This window comes from Myotis daubentonii, chromosome 16, assembly GCF_963259705.1.
Source record: "Myotis daubentonii chromosome 16, mMyoDau2.1, whole genome shotgun sequence".
In the NCBI taxonomy this organism is placed as follows: Eukaryota; Metazoa; Chordata; class Mammalia; order Chiroptera; family Vespertilionidae; genus Myotis; species Myotis daubentonii.
The window spans coordinates 57,560,308-57,577,915 of NC_081855.1; the positions used below are offsets into that span (position 1 = coordinate 57,560,308).

Sequence of the window (17,608 nt, forward strand, 5' to 3'; positions counted from 1 at the left end):
AGCCTTGCAGGAAGTCTGGTGGCAGATGGCCTGCCCTGGACACGGGTGTGAGCCTGGGGCCTGCAGGTCAGGCAGGACAGAGCCCAGGCAGCAAGGTGCGCCCAGGTGTGTGCGCGTGCATTGGAGACAGGCGTAGTGAGCAGTTACTCCCGGGGGTTTATGCTTAAGTGTCATTCCTGGTTTCAGAAGCAGGTGTTTGGAGAACGGGTGCTGTTTGCTAGGCCAGTGGTTGCACTCCTGCCCTCATTAGCTGGTGGCTTTTCTCCTAGGATTGCCGCTGAGTATGGAAAGGGCACCGTCAGCACTTCTGGGTGCTCAGGTGTGTGTGTGAGTCACCGAGGCCGCTCCTCGAGCGTCCCTCAGAGCCCATGCTCCTCCTCAGCGGTTTCTTCTTGACTTCGCCTGGAGCCTGCTTGGTGACAATGTCAGGAGTGCAGGGAACAGGATGTCCGATGTGGGTCATCTTTTTCAGAATAATGGTGCACGTGTGGTCAGGGTGTCTTCTCGTGGAGACATCTCACTTCCCGCAGAAACTACACTTCTTGTCTGGAGTTCTGTTCTGGTGGCGTGGTGATGGGCGTGCTGATGGTGCTGGGACCCTGCTGGGCGCAGAGGTGTGCCCGGGTGGCCACTGAGGGGGTGGCCATTGTTGTGGCCACGGTGGAGTGTCTTGCTGTTGAGAGAGGACGGAGCTCTGAGACGGGATTTGGGAGCTTTTCCTCTGGCCCCTTCTCCAGGGATGGCTGTCTGCCTCCAGCTCTTTTATCTGCTCCTTCCCTCTGGTCAGTTCAAGCTCCTTTGTATGGAACTCCCCCCTTTCCTCCCTCCCCTTCGCCGCTGCACTCACAGCCTCCCTCCTGAAGCCCCTCCCCCATGCATTGAACATTTTTTCTCCCAAAAGACACATCTCTGGTCAGGTGTGTGGGTCTTTCTCCAGTCCAGCAGTCTTCGTGTCGCTTCTCTTGTCCTCCTGAGTTTAAACTCAAGTACTGCTTTGCCTTTATTTTGTCATTTCTATGAACTCTGATTTTGTAGCTGGGCTGCGGTTCCCAGGGCAGCAGCCGAGGGCTCTCCCGTGAAGTTGGAGTATTGTATTTCCTGTACCTGCTGATGTTTTAAACTCACAGGTGGGCTTTGGTGAGGCTTCTGGGCATCAGGTGTGGACTTCTGCACTGGGGCCTGGCGGAAAGCGCTGTGGTCTCACGATTCTGTGTGCTCTCAGTTTCCAGGAGACGGACAACGCCTGGCATGGTGGATGTCTGGCGCTGGCAGAACTGGGCAGAAGGGGCCTGCTGCTCCCTCCCCGACTCCCGGACGGTGAGTACCTGCTGTACCTTTGCTTTGAATCGTCGGGACTATTGTAGACGCGGGTGCCTCGTCTCTCCCCATCTCCCCAGCATGGCCTGTGTGAGCCCACAACCAGGCCTGTGCCCTCACTGACGGGCAGTGTTTGTAGGAGAGAATGTGCTAGATCTCGCTCACCTTCCTTCTTATATGGGCCTTTCTCTTTCTTAATTGCTGCTTCTCCCTGCTGAGGAATTTAATTTAATTTAATCCTCACCTGAGGATATGTTTTTAGCGATTTTAGAGAGAGAGGAAGGGGAAGAGAGAGAAACATTGATCAGTTGCCCTCTGCATGCACCCCAACTGGGGATGGAACCCACACAGCCTTCTGGTGCATGGGACGATGCTCCGACCAACTGAGCCACCCGGCCAGGGTAGTTCAGGCTCTCTTAGGATGAGGCAAGGTTTTACATACATTTTATTTTTATTTAAAAAATTTTATTTTTTAGCTCTGTGCTGAGAAGCCTTGTTACATACACAGGTGGTTGGGAATGGCTTTCTTGCTTTAGCAGTTTGTCCTCTGACGTCACTGGACCTGCATTTTGGTGACCACCACCAGCCTGGTTGAGGACTCCCTCCCAAGTCCCTGGAGTGAGTCGACCTCAGCACCACATGCCTCTCCAGGGCCTTTGTGACATCCCAGGTGGGGTACGTGTGGGAGAAACAAAGGGCTGCTGTGAAGAGGCTGGGGAGGAGGAGCTCGAAGGCCCGCCGGCCCTCTCAGCAGCCCTTTAGGAAGCCAGGCTCTGGAAACTCGCCCTCCTGCCGCGCCCCGAGGCCCAGGGCCCTGGGGGAAGGCTCAGAGGAGCCAGGTGGGTCGTGCCTGCGCTTGGTGCCCACTGGGCCGCATGTGCACTCTCACGCTCACACGTGCGCACACTCACACTCATTCTCCTTCTGTTTTAATTGTTGCCTCAGCTCTAGTCTCTTTTTTCACTGAGTTTATTATGGCAGAATACTCTAAAATATAACACAGAGTTCACATTTGTCTTCATTTTGTGTACCCTTAAAGTTTATCTATGAGTTTATTGGAAAATTGGCAATATATACATCATTTTAGGAAGTGGAAAGTGAGGCTGCATGAATCAGAAAGTTCGCTGTGACATTACATGGAATGGACTATATTGATAATAGCTCCACCAGTAATACATTTTCCCTCCTGGAAATAAATTATTTCTATAAGTAGCCTCTTGATGTTTGTGTATTATTTACTCACAACAAGTCACAATGTCCTCAGCACTTTAATGCTGGTGCTGAAAATGCTGCTCCTGGCATTTCCAGTCATTGTTACTTCACAACACAGTAGAGTTAATGATACAGTTGAGACCATTTGTTCTAGTGTAAGAATTGTATTTTTAAGAAAAGTACTTTTAAAAGATTTCCTATGACTTGGCTTATACCTGGAAGTTACCTTTTAGTCCAACCTCTTTCATTCGTTTTATTATAAAAATAAAAGCCAGTGTCTAACTCATCAGTCTTAGATTCCAATGTCTTTACAGTCCCAAGCGGAAGCACCTTATAATATTCATGCTTCATATTTACAAAAAGTGAGCTGAATCGTAGCTCTTTGTGTGTTTTTTCTCTTTTTCTCTTTATGTGTATTTTGTTTTTTGAGAAGAAAAAACTGCTGTAAAAATGGACCAGATAAAAAATGCAGGGCCGTGGCCGATGTGCTGCCCTGCGACCTGCTTCAGAGGCGTGTGCTGTGCCAGCTCTTCCTGCCGTGAGCCAGCACTAGGACACCCGCGTCCTTTTCCGGAGAGTGAACACCCTGGCCGTGTCGCTCAGCTTCGTCTTCTTAGTTCCCTGCTGGGACTTCCCCGAATCCCGTGGGCTTGTCCTCTTCTGCCCTTTGGGTCTGAGGTCACTCTGAGGCTCCTGGCTCGCCGTGGCACTGAGAGCTGGCGTGTCTTGTTGACAGGTGGACTCCTGGGCCATAGGCTCCCCATCGCCCACCCGGACGGTGCCCGGGCTGTAGGCTGCCAGTTGGCAGAGGGCCACTGCTGCCGTCTGCTTCTGCTCGTCGCTGCTGTCCACGGCCCGTGTGTCCTGGGCCTTCCCAGTGGGGCTGGTCATTGGAACTTCATCAGAGCCAAGGCTGTTTTGGTTCGTCTCTGTATGTCCTGGCCCATCTCCAGAACCTTCCGGCCCGGTCTTCTGATCAGTAGCAGTGGCAGGTTCCGCCTCTGGCGCTGGGCTGTGGGGGGAAGGCCGCAGGGTCAGGGCATTGCAGGGGTCCTTCACCGAGAGGTTGAGAGGCATGTCCTGCAGCTCTGGGAAGTCTGTGTACAGGGGGCCGTGAGCTGCTGCTGGTCTGGCCTCCGGTTTCTTGGAGAGGTTCAGCGGGGCTATCCTGGAGCCGTCCTCTGGGCTGGGCGGCAGGGCCTCCACGCTGCGCGAGGTGCTGCCTGCCCGGGCCGGAGTGTCGATGTCCATGGCATCGAGGCTGGAAGAGGCAAAGAGAAGAGAAGGCTTAGCAGGGATGTCATGTAGAAGAGCTGCCGTGTGAAGCTTTCATTTTATTTTTATTTATTTATTTTTTAAAATATACTTTTATTGATTTCAGAGAGGAAGGAAGAGGGAGATAGAAACTTCAGTGATGAAAGAGAATCATTGATTGGCTGCCTCCTGCATGCCCCCTACTGGGGATCAAGCCCGCAACCCGGGTATGTGCCCTTGACCAGAATCAAACCAGGGATCACCCGGGACCCTTTAGTCTGCAGGCCGACGCTGTGTCCACCGAGCCACACCGGCTAGGGCTGTGTGATGCTTTTAGAGGGGAGTCTAAGCTTGCTAACGGAGCACAGCCAGAGACACGCTGGGGGGGTTCTGAAGAGGAGACGTCCTTACCTTTGTGGGGGGTCGTCTCTGTTTTCTGGAGCCTGGGAGTGTGGGCGCTCGGTGCTTTTCTGGATGGGCTTGAAGGCTGTGAGGCTCCGTTCTGGTGGCTGGAGCCTTCCCAGGGCCTTCGCCGCGGGCTTGTCCGAGAGGTCGCCCAGCCCAGTGCAGGGCTGGCTTGTCTGTGTGAAGTTGGTAGGACTTGGCCTTCCCGGGGAGCCAGTGGCCGCGCTGCCTGCACGTGGGCTCATCTTGGTCCCTTCTGTGTCCCTCTGCCTGTCTTTGGAAGGGTCTTCAGCCTCGGCAGTCGGACTCTCTTTCTCAAACTCCGTGTGTTTTTTGTGGGCGTGGGAAGGGTTTGACTTGGATGGACTTGAGGCTGGGTAGACCAGGGCAGCTTCTTCCAGCAGGTGAGAGCGCTGATCCTGTGCAATACCAGGGACCGGCGGGAGTCTGAGGCCGTAGGAGGAGAAGGCAGACTCCGGTCTGTAGAGTCCGTAAGGAATTGGCAGATTGGGGTGGTACTGCTGGAAAAACCGGTAGTGGTCGTACGTCAAGGGGGACGGGTGCAAGTGCTTGGGCATCGGCCCCGGGTGAGACAGGAAGTGCCTTTGGTCTTGGGCCCCGTAGACTGACAGCAGGGGGGTGTCACACTCGGGCGAGCTCCCGGCCGGCCGGTAGGGGGAGTAGATGGTGGCCAGTCCATGCTCCGTGTAAAAGTGGGGCGAGTACTCGGGAATTGTGGGGTGCATGTAAGGGGAAAGGGCCCCAAACCCCTTTGTGGGAGGGATTTTGTGTGAAAACTCGGGCGGGAGGAAAGGCGAGCCAGCTTTCCAGGGGTAGGCAGGGGCGTGGAAAGCAGACTTGGTGTGGAACGTGGCGGCCTTGGCGGTGGCGCTGGTCAGTGCCAGGGCCTCGGGGGCCTCGGCGTGTTCTGGGCCTTTGAGTCTGTGCTCTCCGACAGGAACAAAGGCCGACGGCCGCCCGGCGCCTTCCAGAGCAGGCGGGGTGCCCGCCGTGGCCTCTGGGGCTGCACCCCGGTGCTCGGCCTCCTTGTGGAGAGCAGGCTTCTGTCCAGGGCCCTGGTGGGGCGCCCGCAGCTGCAGTCCCAGGTTCTCCTTGGCATCATCCTTGGCCAGGCCGAGTGGGAGCTTGGCGTCCAGGTGGGGGAGGCTGTGCGTGACAGACTTGGAGGCGGTGGGCTTCACCGTGGGGTCCGGCGGCTGCGGGGGCTTAGGGTCTAGAGGGTTAGACTTGGGGCACTTGGGGACACGGTCTTGCTCCGAGACCAAAGTGATGGAGTTCTTACAGAGACCATACTTCATGTGGTTGAAGAGATGGGACTTCTCGTTGCAGGTGAAGGGGCATTGGAAGCACTTGTACTTGAAGGGCTTTCCCGGAGGCCGGGGGATGTAGTGCGGCTTTTTGGGCTTCCGCTCTTTGAGAAGGCTCATTGTCCTCTTCCGGCTCAGGCTCCCGTCTCCAGGGGTCGGCTCACAGCTGGCTCCTGTTGGATTCGCACGCGGTGGTTTTAGAGACGTGCTCTTGCTCTCCTTCCCACCGCTCGTACTTGAAGCCAGCTCCGCGCGCTGCGGGTCTGCCCAGGAAAGTTGCGCTCACGGGGGGACTGGGAGCTGCAAAGGAGGAGCAGAGCCTTAGTGACAGGACACTGGCTGGAGGGCCAGTGGGGCAGCCCTGTCCTCACAGTGATCGCTGGGGGGTGGACCCAAGGCACCTGGAGATGCAGGCGATGTAAGATGTAACCACCCCCGTGGGTGCGGGCAGGGTGAGCTGCCCGCTCAGAACCACGATTTCTGTTTTCTCAAATCTGACCGGAGTTTCCTTGGGGCCAAGAGGAGTGTGGTGTGTGGAGTGTTTGGTGTCAGTTCTGAGAATACCTGTCATTCTTTGAGTTTTGGGAACCTTGTTTCTGTGACCTGAGGCCTCAGATGCCAGAAAGGTTGTGGACCGAGGGGCTGAGTGACGGCTGGGACCCGCCCCGACCACGCCCACAGAGTTTCTGGTCTGAGTCACATCACAGCGCGGCCTGACTGTGCTGAATGTGACTGCCGGGGGCCTGGCGCTGTGTGCGAGCTCCCTTAGAACGGGGAGCGTGTAATTAGGACGTCCAGGAAACACTGCTCGCCGGGGCTGCCCTGTGTAAGCAGGTTGTCGGCTACGTGCAGGCATTAAACATACTTTTGCAAATTGGATCCCACCCTAAAGCTACTAATGTCACAGACAGTTACGTCGTCTCTAGTACAGACAGACGTGGGCTCCACACACTCACGTGGTTTGAGGTGCTGTCAAGGGAGCCTGTGAGTGACCCAACGTCTGGTTCTGGTCACTGCCTGTTTCCACTGCCCACCTGGGGAGTGGTGTGGGGTAGGTCCATGCAGCGCCCCGCCCCTGCCTGGCCAGCAAACACAGATGCCTCTGTGAGGCCGAGAGCGTGGCAGGGTGCCTGCCTCTCTTTCCTGGCCTGGCCTCCAAATGGCAGGACCAGAGCCTGGCAGCCCTTCTGGCCATGGGGAAGGCAGTGATGGTTCATGGTAAGAGCCATTCAGCTTTTAACCTTTAGGAAGCGGGCCCTGGGCCACACCCACTCAGGTCTGGCAAGTGGCTGGCAGGGCTGTCCCTCCCAGGGCCTTGGGTCCCAGCTCGGGCTGCTGGGTGTCTGGCCTTCAGGTTACTTTCCCTTAGGGTCCCCCCACCCCCCACCCCCAGGCTGCACTGCCAGTCTCAGCGCAGTTTCCTTCAGAGGCTCCGCACACGCACACACACACCCTGGGCTCTCAGCCTGCCTCCTGCCAAACAGACGTGGATCTGGGAGGACCAGCCCTGGAGTGACTGTGTCCCAGAGAAACATGTGGGTGGGGAAGGCGCCTGAGGTGTGAGCACTGCCATTTGCATAAAAATGGGAAAAGGAAAAGGTCTCTAGCTTCTGTATCTTTTCAAGCACTTAAATACAAGCTTCAAAGGAAATGATTGAGCAGAACTTTTCAGCTGCAGTTTTGATTTAAGGCCTGAACAAGAGCGGCCACATTTCACACACAGTCACCTCTCCACACGGGGGTGGGGGTGGGGGTGGGGGTAGGGGGCGCACTGACAGGAAAGCAGCCTTTGTGTGGGAACCTAAGAGACGTGCTTTCACAGCACAAGGTAGCCGCTTGGGTCCCACAGTCGGGAGATGAGGTAATGGGCCCCTCTCGGGAGGAGGGTGGAGGTGGGAGGGTGGAGCTTTAATTTTCACTGGATACCTTAAATTCTAAGAACGCCGTCTGATTTTATTCTCAGCAAACTGGTTTCTCTGCTCACGTACCCTTATTTCTTCAAAATACGAAGAACCACTCTCCCACCCACGCCTGCCTCTGTGGAGCTATTTTATCACCCAGTTCTTTCAGATGCGTGCGTGTTCACGGAGGCGGTCGGAGGAGAATGAGGCTTTGCTGAAGCCTAAGCCTTCCGCGTCTCTCCAGACGGGACTGAGGGACGCATATTGGATGTGAAAGGAGACTCTGGCTGCCCCACAACACGGAGAGGGGTCCCGGGGTCCCCCGAGACATTCATCCCCCTCCTCTTCTCCAGCGCGTGCGGCCAGGAGTTGCACGGCCGTGTCAGAGCCGAGCAGATGACACTCGTAATCCTGGCTCTGCGTCTTTCTAATGTCCCCGCTGAGCAGAGACGTGAAATAATTCTTTACGAGATCAGTCCATCCCTTGGGGGGCAGAAACTCTCCGGGTGATAAAAGCACAATTTCCTTGCCGCCCGTCATCAAGTGACTCCAGCCAGTGCCGGGCCAGCCAGATAAGTAAGTCAGCGGGGCCTGTGGTGGCACGCCTCATTATGCTCCCTGGTTCTGGAGGCGTGAGAATCTCTGCAAGTCAGCTTCCCAGGGTTGTATAGGATGTGTTATGGCAGAGACCTGAACACCGGTGATTTCATCACTAGCTGCAGCACCATCCCAATGATGACAGTTGCAAAACGTTTATCAGGTGCGAGCCCTGAATCCCGGCGATACCGAGAGTGGACTCGGATCCACCCCCTCCAGCATTAAAACACGTGAGCGCAACTGAGCGGAAAGTTCCCTCCGGATTTAAGAAAATGATGTCAGGTTTAGAAGCAGCCTTATCTAACATTGCTAAGACTTTTAGGCGAAATATAAATAGACCCACGTTGGTTAAGGTTTCTCAAAGATTTATAGGAGGCAAGTTATATGTACGTTATAGTATTACCCAAAAGAATACTTTCGGAAAGGATTGTTTTATGTTAATATGTACTTTTTTCACTCAAATGTTGACTGGACTGCTCGTTGTCTGGTCGGTTGGCACGAAAGTACAGTACACAGGCTGCAGGGGACCACCCTTGGTGCCGTGTTGTGGGAGGTGAGGGTCCTCGGGTTTCGTGGCTGGAAGGACAGCCGGCACTGGAGTCACAGGTGCAGCCGTGGCGATTGTGCCACTCTGGGTGAACTGGCCTCAGGGTGGCACAGTCGCTAATGACAACAAGAAGCACAGCGGCCTCAGGCGCCCAGGAGACAGGCGCAGTTCACTCGGCTATAAAAGTGCAGTCATGCCAGAGGAACCAGGGGGGTAAAAGTGGGGCTGCTGTGGGCTTTCGAGGGGCAGCCTGTGGAGTGGTGGAGTCTGTGAGCTCTCCTGCCCAGGGACGGTTTACAGGATGACAGAACTGGAACTGAAACTGCTGGTGTCAGGTGTTCCCAGAGAGGGCATTGTTGCCACAACAGGCCAGTCCAGCGCTTTAACTGTTTGTAGGAAGTGGGTTTGCGCTCAGAGGAAGATTTCTCTGGGGGACGTGAGAGGTGCTTCCCTCTCCTTTTCCTGGGACGCACGTTTCTCAGTTAACGCTTCTCTGGAGAGCTGCATAGCGAGACGCTAATAGAGCAGGACCCTGTGACTTGGCTTTCCATGTTAGCATCTTTCAAATTCAGACGCCTGCCTGTTGAAAGGTTTCTGTGACTGTGTTTTCACCCTCCTGCCCTCCCACTGGGCTGTCTCTGCCGGCTCGGAGGGAGCTGGCAGGTGGCACCTGCTCTGCCTGAGCGGCTCCGCTCGCGGCCCCCACCATCCTGTCCTCTCAGACTAAGCAGCTGTACCCCAGGGTCCACGCCGAAGGCAGAGGTCAGTGGGAGGCAGTGACGTGAAGACAGGCACAGGGGCTGGAGCCCTCACAGAGGTTTTTCTACTTCATTTAAAAGTGTCCTTTTTGTGACTTTTCAAGCATTTTAAACATCTGCTTTTGCTAAGCCGATTGGCTTTTTTGCCTGTGGGAAAAGCTGGGAGCAGCGTCTGGCTGCCTCCCTTCTCCCCCTGCCTCGCTCTCCCCAGGCGTCCGGGCAGAACTGCTTACATGTGGTCTCAGTTGGCCACAGGGCTGTTTGCCTGCTGTGAGGCAGGGCACTGCCTCTCACTGTGTCTGATGGCTGCCCAGGAATGGACAGTTACTGTGGCCGCCGAGACGGTGGTTAGGAGAATAGGGAGTGGTTGGCAAGTTTAAAAAGTCTCTGAGGAATTTGAACTCCGAAAAATAGATGAGAGGAGGAGATTTAAAAAAAAACCTGATAGGACAAAATAGAGGTAATTATAGCTTAACTTTATGGGACAGTGCTGTGCCGGGCTGGGCAGCATCCCATCATGCCCTGAACCTGTGCACTGAAACCCTGCCTCGGTGTGTCCGGAGTCTGGCAGAGGCCTCGTCAGGTGGAACGTTCTGAAGGGCATGCTATAATTACGATATTGTGAGGTGGCGTTATTGCATAACTCAGGGACACGCCATTGTCGCCTACCCACTAGGGTGTTGCAAGAACAAGATTTGTGAGTTTTACTCCAATGGAGCTTTTCCAGTGATTAACCGCCACTCCCTTCCCAGACTTTGGTTCTTTACAAAGCAGGGTAACCTGCAGGACCACCGTGACCCGGGGAAAGGCGCTTCCCGCGAGGGGTTTGGGAGCGTAGGTCCAGGGAACAGCCAGGGGCCCTGGTTTCAGCCGAGGCCCTGCGTCCCTGACCGCTCTGCACAGCGAGGGCACAGCTTTCACGCTCTGCTGGGGGCGGTCACCAGAGCCCAGGAGCCCACGGTGCCTGCCCGCTTGTCCGCACGGAAACAACCAAACCAGTTCAAAGCCAGGGAAGACTCTGGTCATGCAAATAGAAATTAGGGTAGAAATGCAGACAGACTGTGCTCAAACGAGGTCTCGTCTCACACTCGGCCAGTAATTTGGTCAGTAATTATTCTAATATACACATTTATGCAAACCTTTATAAGAGAAGCAACACACATTTCCTTCTGACACAGAGGGATCCTCTTGGGTTAAGTTTTTTTTTTTTTAACCTTATGTTAAAACAGCACTTATTTTAAACTTTAACATTTTAAAAGGTTTTAAAATTAAAGAAACTCTAAAATCAGCAGCTGTCTAATCACATTTATGTATATATATGATCCTTTATGTTGAAACTTATAGTTTATTTTTAAGGCGAGGAAAGATATAAGCAGTAATAGAAATTCGAGTTCTGTTTTGGACCGTGGGTTTTCTGGTAGGAACGAGGGGCTTAACTCCCAGGTCAGCTTGTTCCCAGGCCAGGAACGCAGCGTCGCCCGTGGAAAGGTCTGTGGTCACGGCCAGCTTTGAGCGGTGCACCTGCTAAGTAATCTCGGAAAACAGCAGGGCAGCCAGGGACTTGCCGAGCAGGTAGTTTAAGATCCAGCCGAGAGTAGTTTTGAAAGAAAAGGTGAATTTGAGAAGAAATAATAGGGACTCACCGGAGGCAGGCAGCGCAGGGAGCGGGAGGCGCGGTGGGAGGCGGACAGTGCCCAGGAGCAGGACTGTCTCCGCCGGCTGCTCTCAGACTCTGAGCGGCCGCCCCAGTGGGAGGGGTTTAAGTGGAGGAGTTGCGCCCTCAGGGCCTGGAGATGCACCTGATATTCCTCCTGCCCGCAGCTACGATTCATGTGTTTGCTCCCACGTGTTTGCACCCACCGAGCTGCCTCAGAGCAGCGTCACCCAGGGGCCAAGCCGAGCACCACTCTGTGCCTCCCAGACGCTGCCTGCTTCCCTGGTGAGTGCCAGCGTCGCGCCGTGGAGTGCTGGCCAGGCATCGGGACCACAGGGTCCGATGTGTTCCTGGTTAGAATAGAGAGGAATAGGGCACAGGTCAGACGCCCATAAATAGGTGATGTTGTAATGAAGAAGCACGTGAGCCCTCCCTCCGGCAGCTCCAGCGCGCGGAGGGAGCAGCAGGCAAACACCGGCATCGGGTCTGAACCACGTCCCCCGGGGAGGCCGACACTCTGGTGTCTTCTCCCTGGGTCTGAAGGAGACAGCTGCTGCCTTTCGCCCCTTACCCTGTGCCTGGCCGTCTTTGTCCTCCCTCGTCCTCCTCGAGAGCCGCGAGGGAGGGAGACAGGCTCCGCGTTTGCCTCCCCGCGGGGACCTGCTGGCGCTTGCCCGGGACCGGTCGCTGGCCTAGCTCACTGCAGGGCGGGACTGCAGCTGCCGTGGGAATCGCACACCCTCTCTACCCTTTTCGTTCTTAAAAAAAATAATAACTAAGACAATTTTTGAGCCCTTTTATCCCCCTCTCCACTTAAACTGCTTGCTCTTTAGTCCGTGGCTGTGTCCCACTGTTAGTGTGGCTGGAATGTGATGTCAGTTTGGGGACGGGAGAGGAGGCTGTGAGCTGGGTCAGACCCGGCCACGTGTGGTGTTCCCGACACAGGGCCGGGCTTCCTAGGCACATACTGTGTTGGTTTTTTTTGTTCGTTTATTTCTTTAAAAATTTAAGGCTTAAGATTTTACTTAAGGCTTTACCATTGGGTTGAATTCTTTAAAAATATCTGTCGTTACTTCTGTCCGTACCAGACATCGTGTACTTGGAAGAGGAAAGCCTTGTCACAGGAAGCAGCGGGTCCCCGCTGCCCCCCTTGCCGCTCCGGGGGAAGAAGCCACCCGAAGCTTGGTGCCTACCCGCTGTTGCGTCATGTCTGGGTGATGTGGGTCGAGAGTCTGGGCTGGCCTCCGCCCTGCCAGCCCTGTGCTCTGTGGGTGTTGAGGCCGTGGGTGGTGTCAAGCTGCAGGTGCACTGGACGGGGGACCAGGATGGCTTCACTCACCTGCCTGGTGTCCTGGAGAGGGCGGCTGGGTCCTCCCTCCCCAGGCCGTCTCCCTTCCGAGGCCGCTCCAGGAGGTGGTCAGTCTTCCTTGGCTCAGGACTCCGGGAGAGCAAAGGCCAAGCGTCCAGTCCTCAGGAAGGCTAGGCCAGTGGTCGGCAAACTGCGGCTCGCGAGCCACATGCGGCTCTTTGGCCCCTTGAGTGTGGCTCTTCCACAAAATACCACGTGCGGGCGCGCACGTACAGTGCGATTGAAACTTCGTGGCCCATGTGCAGAAGTCGGTATTTTGTGGAAGAGCCACACTGAAGGGGCCAAAGAGCCGCATGTGGCTCGCGAGCCGCAGTTTGCTGACCACGGGGCTAGGGCATACTTCACCTGCCCAGGTGAGGAGAGGGTGCCAGCCCACCTCTCAGCGGGAGGCTGTCCCCTCCCAGTCTCTCTACCCAGGGCACCACCTGGACTTTCTCTTGGCTGAGTACTTTGGTATTTACCTCCTGGATTCCAAAGAACATTTCTCCATGGCTCCTTCCATTCCCTCCACCCCCCCTTGCTGCTTCCAGTTTTGGGTGTTATCTGTTGACTTCCCTTTATGGAAATGAGTTTCACTCCTTCTCACCTGCCTTCCTCATCCCCCTAGATTTTCTCCACCTCCTTCCTGCATCGAAATCCCCGCTTCCTGGATCCCACATGGTCTCTGTGGACTGACCCTTTATTTTGGTCATCCTGTCGTGGGCTCCTGAGAAAGAGTGCAAGAGAGGCAAGGTTTGGAGAAGGATCGATTGAAAGTGTCTTTGCTCTCCCTGCTGCCTGGTTGGTAGTTTGTTCGGCTGGGTAGAGAAGCCCAGGCCTGGAGTCCTTCACCTGCAGGTTTGAAATGTTCTCTGGGCATCTCGCTGGCAGCACTGCTGTTGAAAGTGTGGTGCCATTCTGATTCCTGATTCTTTCCCCCCAACATTTTAATACGAAACATTTCAAGCGTACAGACAAGTGGTCAGAATTCGACAGTGAGTGGCCACCTCCCTGACATTGGACTCGACAGTGAGTGCTGTGCGCGTCTGCTTCCTGAGCATTTATGGAGTGGGGCTGTGCTGAGCACGCTGCCTCCCTTAGCCGTCCAGCCTGCGAGTGCCGGCTGCTGGGAGCCTGTTTGCAGAGTCGGGCGGCCCTGGGGGAGTCACCCCGTCCGAGGGCTGCACATGTGTGCGTGTGCGGGCCCAGGCAGCGCGAGGGTTGCCCAGCAGGAAGTGCTGCCCTGCGCGGTGCTGACAGCGGAGAGCTGCACCAGGGGACCGACGTGGTCAGGATTTCAGTTGAGCTCCTGCCTGTTGGGCCGTGATGGATCTGGGTGTGAGAGGGATGGGTGTCCCAGCGGCACAGCCTGCAGGGGGGTCAGTGCCGCCGGCTCCCACTGCAGCATCAGATCTTTGCTGTGACGTGACACCTGTCCCCCCTGTGGTGTGTGGGCCGAAAGCCCGTCCTGCTTCTAAGGTGAGGCCTGGAGAGGGCTCGGCGACTCTGCTCCACCGTGTTGGGCAGCTTATCTTCCTTCCCATCCTCTTCTCTGTCACCACCCGTCACTGTCCCTCGCCCCCCCTCCCCTCCCCTTCTGTCCTCTTGGCAGCACCGTCCTCACAGCTGTGCTCAGTGCCAGCTGCTTGACTCAAGTCTGGGGTCCACCGTTTGCTCCCTTGTGACTTGGTGGTTACCTGGCTGGGTTACCTGGCGGCCTCAGCCGTCCTGTCGGAGGGAGATGTGCTGGTGGGGGGATGGCATGTGTCAGAGCAGACACCTTTGTAGGAAACGGGTCACTTACGAGGAAATGAGATGGTTCTTATCTTCATGGTTTGCTTTCCTTCTGGCGCTGCCTCACGAGGAAGGAGAAAGGAGAGGAAAACTCCACAGAAGTTCAGAGGCATCCTTTCAGTGTCTCTAACTTTACTTGTTGGGGAGTCCTAACCAGCTGCCAAGACCACATGTGTTCAGTTCTCGAACTAACACCCTCCTAAGGTTCTGCACCCGTGGCCCAGCCCCAGGGGTGGTTCCTGGGCTGAGGCTGTCTCAGGCCTCCCCAGATGTGAGCTGTGCCCTCGGGGATCCTGTGAGATGTGAGGAGCTCAGGCCAGTGGGGTGGGACGCAGGCTGGATGGCTGCTGCCCCAGGAGCACAGGGTGGCATCGCCGTGGGGTCCCTTTCAGCAGATTCCAGGCTCCTGGAGGGCAGGGCAGCTTCAAGTGTCTTATGGCAGCTTGTGTGTGCGTGCGTGTGCGTGCGTGTGCGTGTGCGTGCGCGCACAGATACATGCTCACACACTGCTCACCAAGTTCTTGCTGAGAGGGCCGAGCGGAAGGGGACCCCAGCGCTGTGCCCTGTGCCTCAGCCCCGTGTGCTCCTCCGTGACGGGGTTCCTGACTGGGTTGTGTCTGGGCTCCCGGAGCCCTGGTTCTGAGATGGCCCTGGGCTGACAGGCACACTTGGTGGCACTGTCCTTCCTCGTCCGTGTCCTCTGTGGGACGCCCGTTGTTTCCGCAGCCCCCCTTTCTGCCCGGGTCTCCGTGACGAGCAGGGTCGCCCTGTGGCCTGAGCTCCAGCTCGTGGCTGGGGTCTCGCTTTCAAGGCGCTTTTTCTGTGGACCGAGGCCAGGCCTGTCAGCCTGGAGGAGGACTCCAGGCCCTGCCCCCCTGAACTCAGAGCCTACCAGCTGGGCTGGACCCCCCTTCTTGGACCAGGGGCGCATGAGCCGGCCAGCCCCGCCGCCGCTTGTGCCAGGAGGCGGGGCTGGCGCTGAGCTGTCTGTCTCAGGTGATGCCTTTGGTTTCTCACTTCAAAAGCCCTCAGACTATCAGTGGATCGTTACCTCATCCAGCAGTCGAATAACTCACTGCCCACGTTGTCACTTGCTTCCTATTCCAGTGATGCCACAATTTCACTTTTTGTGGAACTGGAGCTGCTTTAATTCAGGGAGGGGCCAGTAGGGGGTCTGCCGCCCCTCTCCTCCCAGGCCTCCTGTGGGCTGTGACCTCACCTGGAACCACCCCTCCGGACCTTAAGAGGGGGAGTGGGGGAGGGCGGCTCAGGGTGTGTGGCCTGCGGGCAGCTCTGTGCCTGGCACACAGCCCCGGCTCCTCCCTCCGATGCCTGTCCCCAAGGAGCCTGTGGGGCAAGGGGCAGGGAAGTGGATTCCTCTTGCCCTGGGGGACTGGGCCTTGGGGACACAGCAGAGCAGGGGAGAGGTTCTTGCGGGGACCCTACCCCCCTCTGCCCTTCCTGTGCGATTGGGCTGCGGCTTTTGCTTCTCAAGTGAAACTTGAAACCGAGCTTTGTCTTCAGCTGGGAAAGTGATTCAGGGTTGGCACCAGGGCCAAGTTTTGAGGGTTCCCAGTTTCCCTGCCCTCGCCTCCTGTCCCCCTCATGGTGAGGTGTCCCTGTCGGTGTCCTGTGGCTCTGTCCTCTCTCCACTGGGTGTCTGTGGAAAGGTGCCCTTCACCAGCGATCGCTGGGCGCTGGGCTCGGTCGCCATCGGTGCAGAAACCACTTAGTTCAGTGGAACAAGGACAACTAACAAATGAGACCCCCGCCCCCAGGTTGCAGATAACATCAGTGAAAACCATAACAACAAAGGAACCAACAGAAGACAGCCAGGGGTGGGGTTTGATCAGCCACGTTTGTTTCTCACAGATCAAGGGGCTGCCCTCAGGTTCTGGGCTCCCAGGCTAGGCAGCCCCCTGCCGGTGCCCATCCCCCTGCGTGTCCGACACTGTCCCTGCTGTGCTGCTGCCCTTCCCTGCCAGACTGATGGCTTCAGGATGGAATTATCAGGGGGAGGCAAAGGCGTTTGCTCTTAAAAGTCATTTCTTATTTGGTTGTTTTAATTGAGGTCAAATTCACATCATAAAACGAACGCTAACCATTTTACAGTGAACAGCTCAGTAGCATTTAGTACATTCACAGTGTAGCACACCTATCACTTCGTCTAGTTCCAAGACGTTGTCATCACCGAAGAAGAACCCGGTCAGCCCATTGCCCCTCCCAGCCCGACAGCCGCCTGCACCCTGTGTTTATGGGTTACTTCTCCGGGACCTTTCCTGTCAGGGGGTCATGTGACGTGGCCTTTCTGTGTCAGAACTTCATTCCTTTATGACTGAACAGCACTGTCCACTGTATGGAGAGGCCACTTTCCCCTGTTCACAGGTGATGGGCACTTGGGTTGTTTCCACATTTGGCCACTGAGTAGAGCTGCTCTGAATATGCAGCAGCGTTTTGTTGGCACGCTTGTTTTCGTCTCTCTGGGCCTGTGTCCCGCGTGGAATGCTCCATCTCACGGGGACTGTCTATGTGTGGAAGAGCCACCATGCTTTCCCAGCAGCCGCACCACCTCACACGCCTACCCCAACCCCACACCCCACACCCACCAGCAGTGTGCAGTGCCGGGCTCCAGTCTCCATGTCCTCAGCGGCACCTGTTATTTTCATTTTCTTGATTGCACCTAAACCTGAGGGGATCTCATATGGCTTTGATTTGCATTTCCCGAGCGATTAATAATGTTGAGCATGTTTCCACGGGCTTGTTGGCCATGTGTACGTGTCTTTGGAGAAATGTCTGTTCAAGTCCTTTGCCCATTTTAAAATTAGGTTGTGTGTCTTTTGTTGTTGATTTGTATATTCTGGATTCTAGATCTTTATCAGATAAATGATTTGCAAATAATTTCTCCCATTGTGTGGGTTGATTTTTTGTTCTCTTGATAACATCTTTGCATTGCCATTTCTAGTAATTTTTTTAAAATTCTTCATTTTAATGTGTGGGGCAGGAGTATGTGGGTATACACACATACGTTAGATGGGTTTTCAAAGGCTATCAAGTTCTTTTACTTTTCGGTATTTAGTACTCTTTAATTAAATTGAGATTCTTTATGAAAGAATTCATAGTTGAATGAAAAAGCAGAAAGCATGTCTAAGTAATCAGTGTTTAGAATTTGTACTGTCCATGCATGTGTGGGAGCCATGTGAGGCCTGTGTCATATGGTTTTATCTGTCACTTTAAGAGGTGAAATTCATAGTTTGGGTCAAAGCTAAGATTGTGACAGTAACGGACACAGTGACATAGTTGTGTGTGTGTTAGTTATACACAGTGTGCTCAGGAAGTCATGTCTGTCCACATAATTTATTCTGTTGTTTTAGACACTTTGATAACATTTATGCTATTTCAATAGAAAATCTTTTTATGAAACTTTTAATGAGAAATTTTGCTTCCTGGAAGAAACCTACTACGTGTAATTCCACACTTTCCCGGCTTTGTTGCT

The 17,608-nt window shown here is 55.2% G+C and overlaps 2 protein-coding genes across 6 annotated transcripts in view; one reads left to right on the forward strand and one right to left on the reverse strand.

The window, feature by feature from the left end:
• Window positions 1-17,608, forward strand: part of TBCD (tubulin folding cofactor D) — a 99,262-nt gene that overhangs the window by 29,107 nt on the left and 52,547 nt on the right. For both annotated transcript variants that reach the window (XM_059671621.1, XM_059671622.1), the window contains exon 13: window positions 1,223-1,317. In XM_059671621.1, the coding sequence (XP_059527604.1) occupies window positions 1,223-1,317 (95 nt within the window). The remainder of the gene's footprint in view (window positions 1-1,222; window positions 1,318-17,608) is intronic.
• On the reverse strand, window positions 2,329-11,492 carry ZNF750 (zinc finger protein 750). 4 transcript variants are annotated; one of them, XM_059671623.1, is made up of 3 exons: window positions 10,963-11,492; window positions 4,195-5,816; window positions 2,329-3,790 (listed from the first exon to the last, which is right to left on the reverse strand). In XM_059671623.1, exons 2-3 carry the CDS (start codon window positions 5,634-5,636, stop codon window positions 3,079-3,081), a joined length of 2,154 nt encoding a protein of 717 aa, XP_059527606.1. In that variant the 5' UTR covers window positions 5,637-5,816; window positions 10,963-11,492; the 3' UTR covers window positions 2,329-3,078. The 4 variants fall into 4 exon arrangements, with proteins under 4 accessions (XP_059527606.1, XP_059527610.1, XP_059527609.1 ...); XM_059671627.1 differs by lacking the exon at window positions 10,963-11,492 and adding an exon at window positions 9,553-9,757; XM_059671626.1 differs by lacking the exon at window positions 10,963-11,492 and adding an exon at window positions 7,443-9,525.

Bases quoted from the DNA above. Each gene is read 5' to 3' on its own strand.
- ZNF750 (XM_059671623.1), bottom strand. From the start codon at position 5,636: ATGAGCCTTCTCAAAGAGCGGAAGCCCAAAAAGCCGCACTACATCCCC. The intron at 3,791-4,194 runs GTAAGGACGTCT...TGCCTCTTCCAG, and splicing joins AGAGACGACCCCCCACAAAG to CCTCGATGCCATGGACATCG.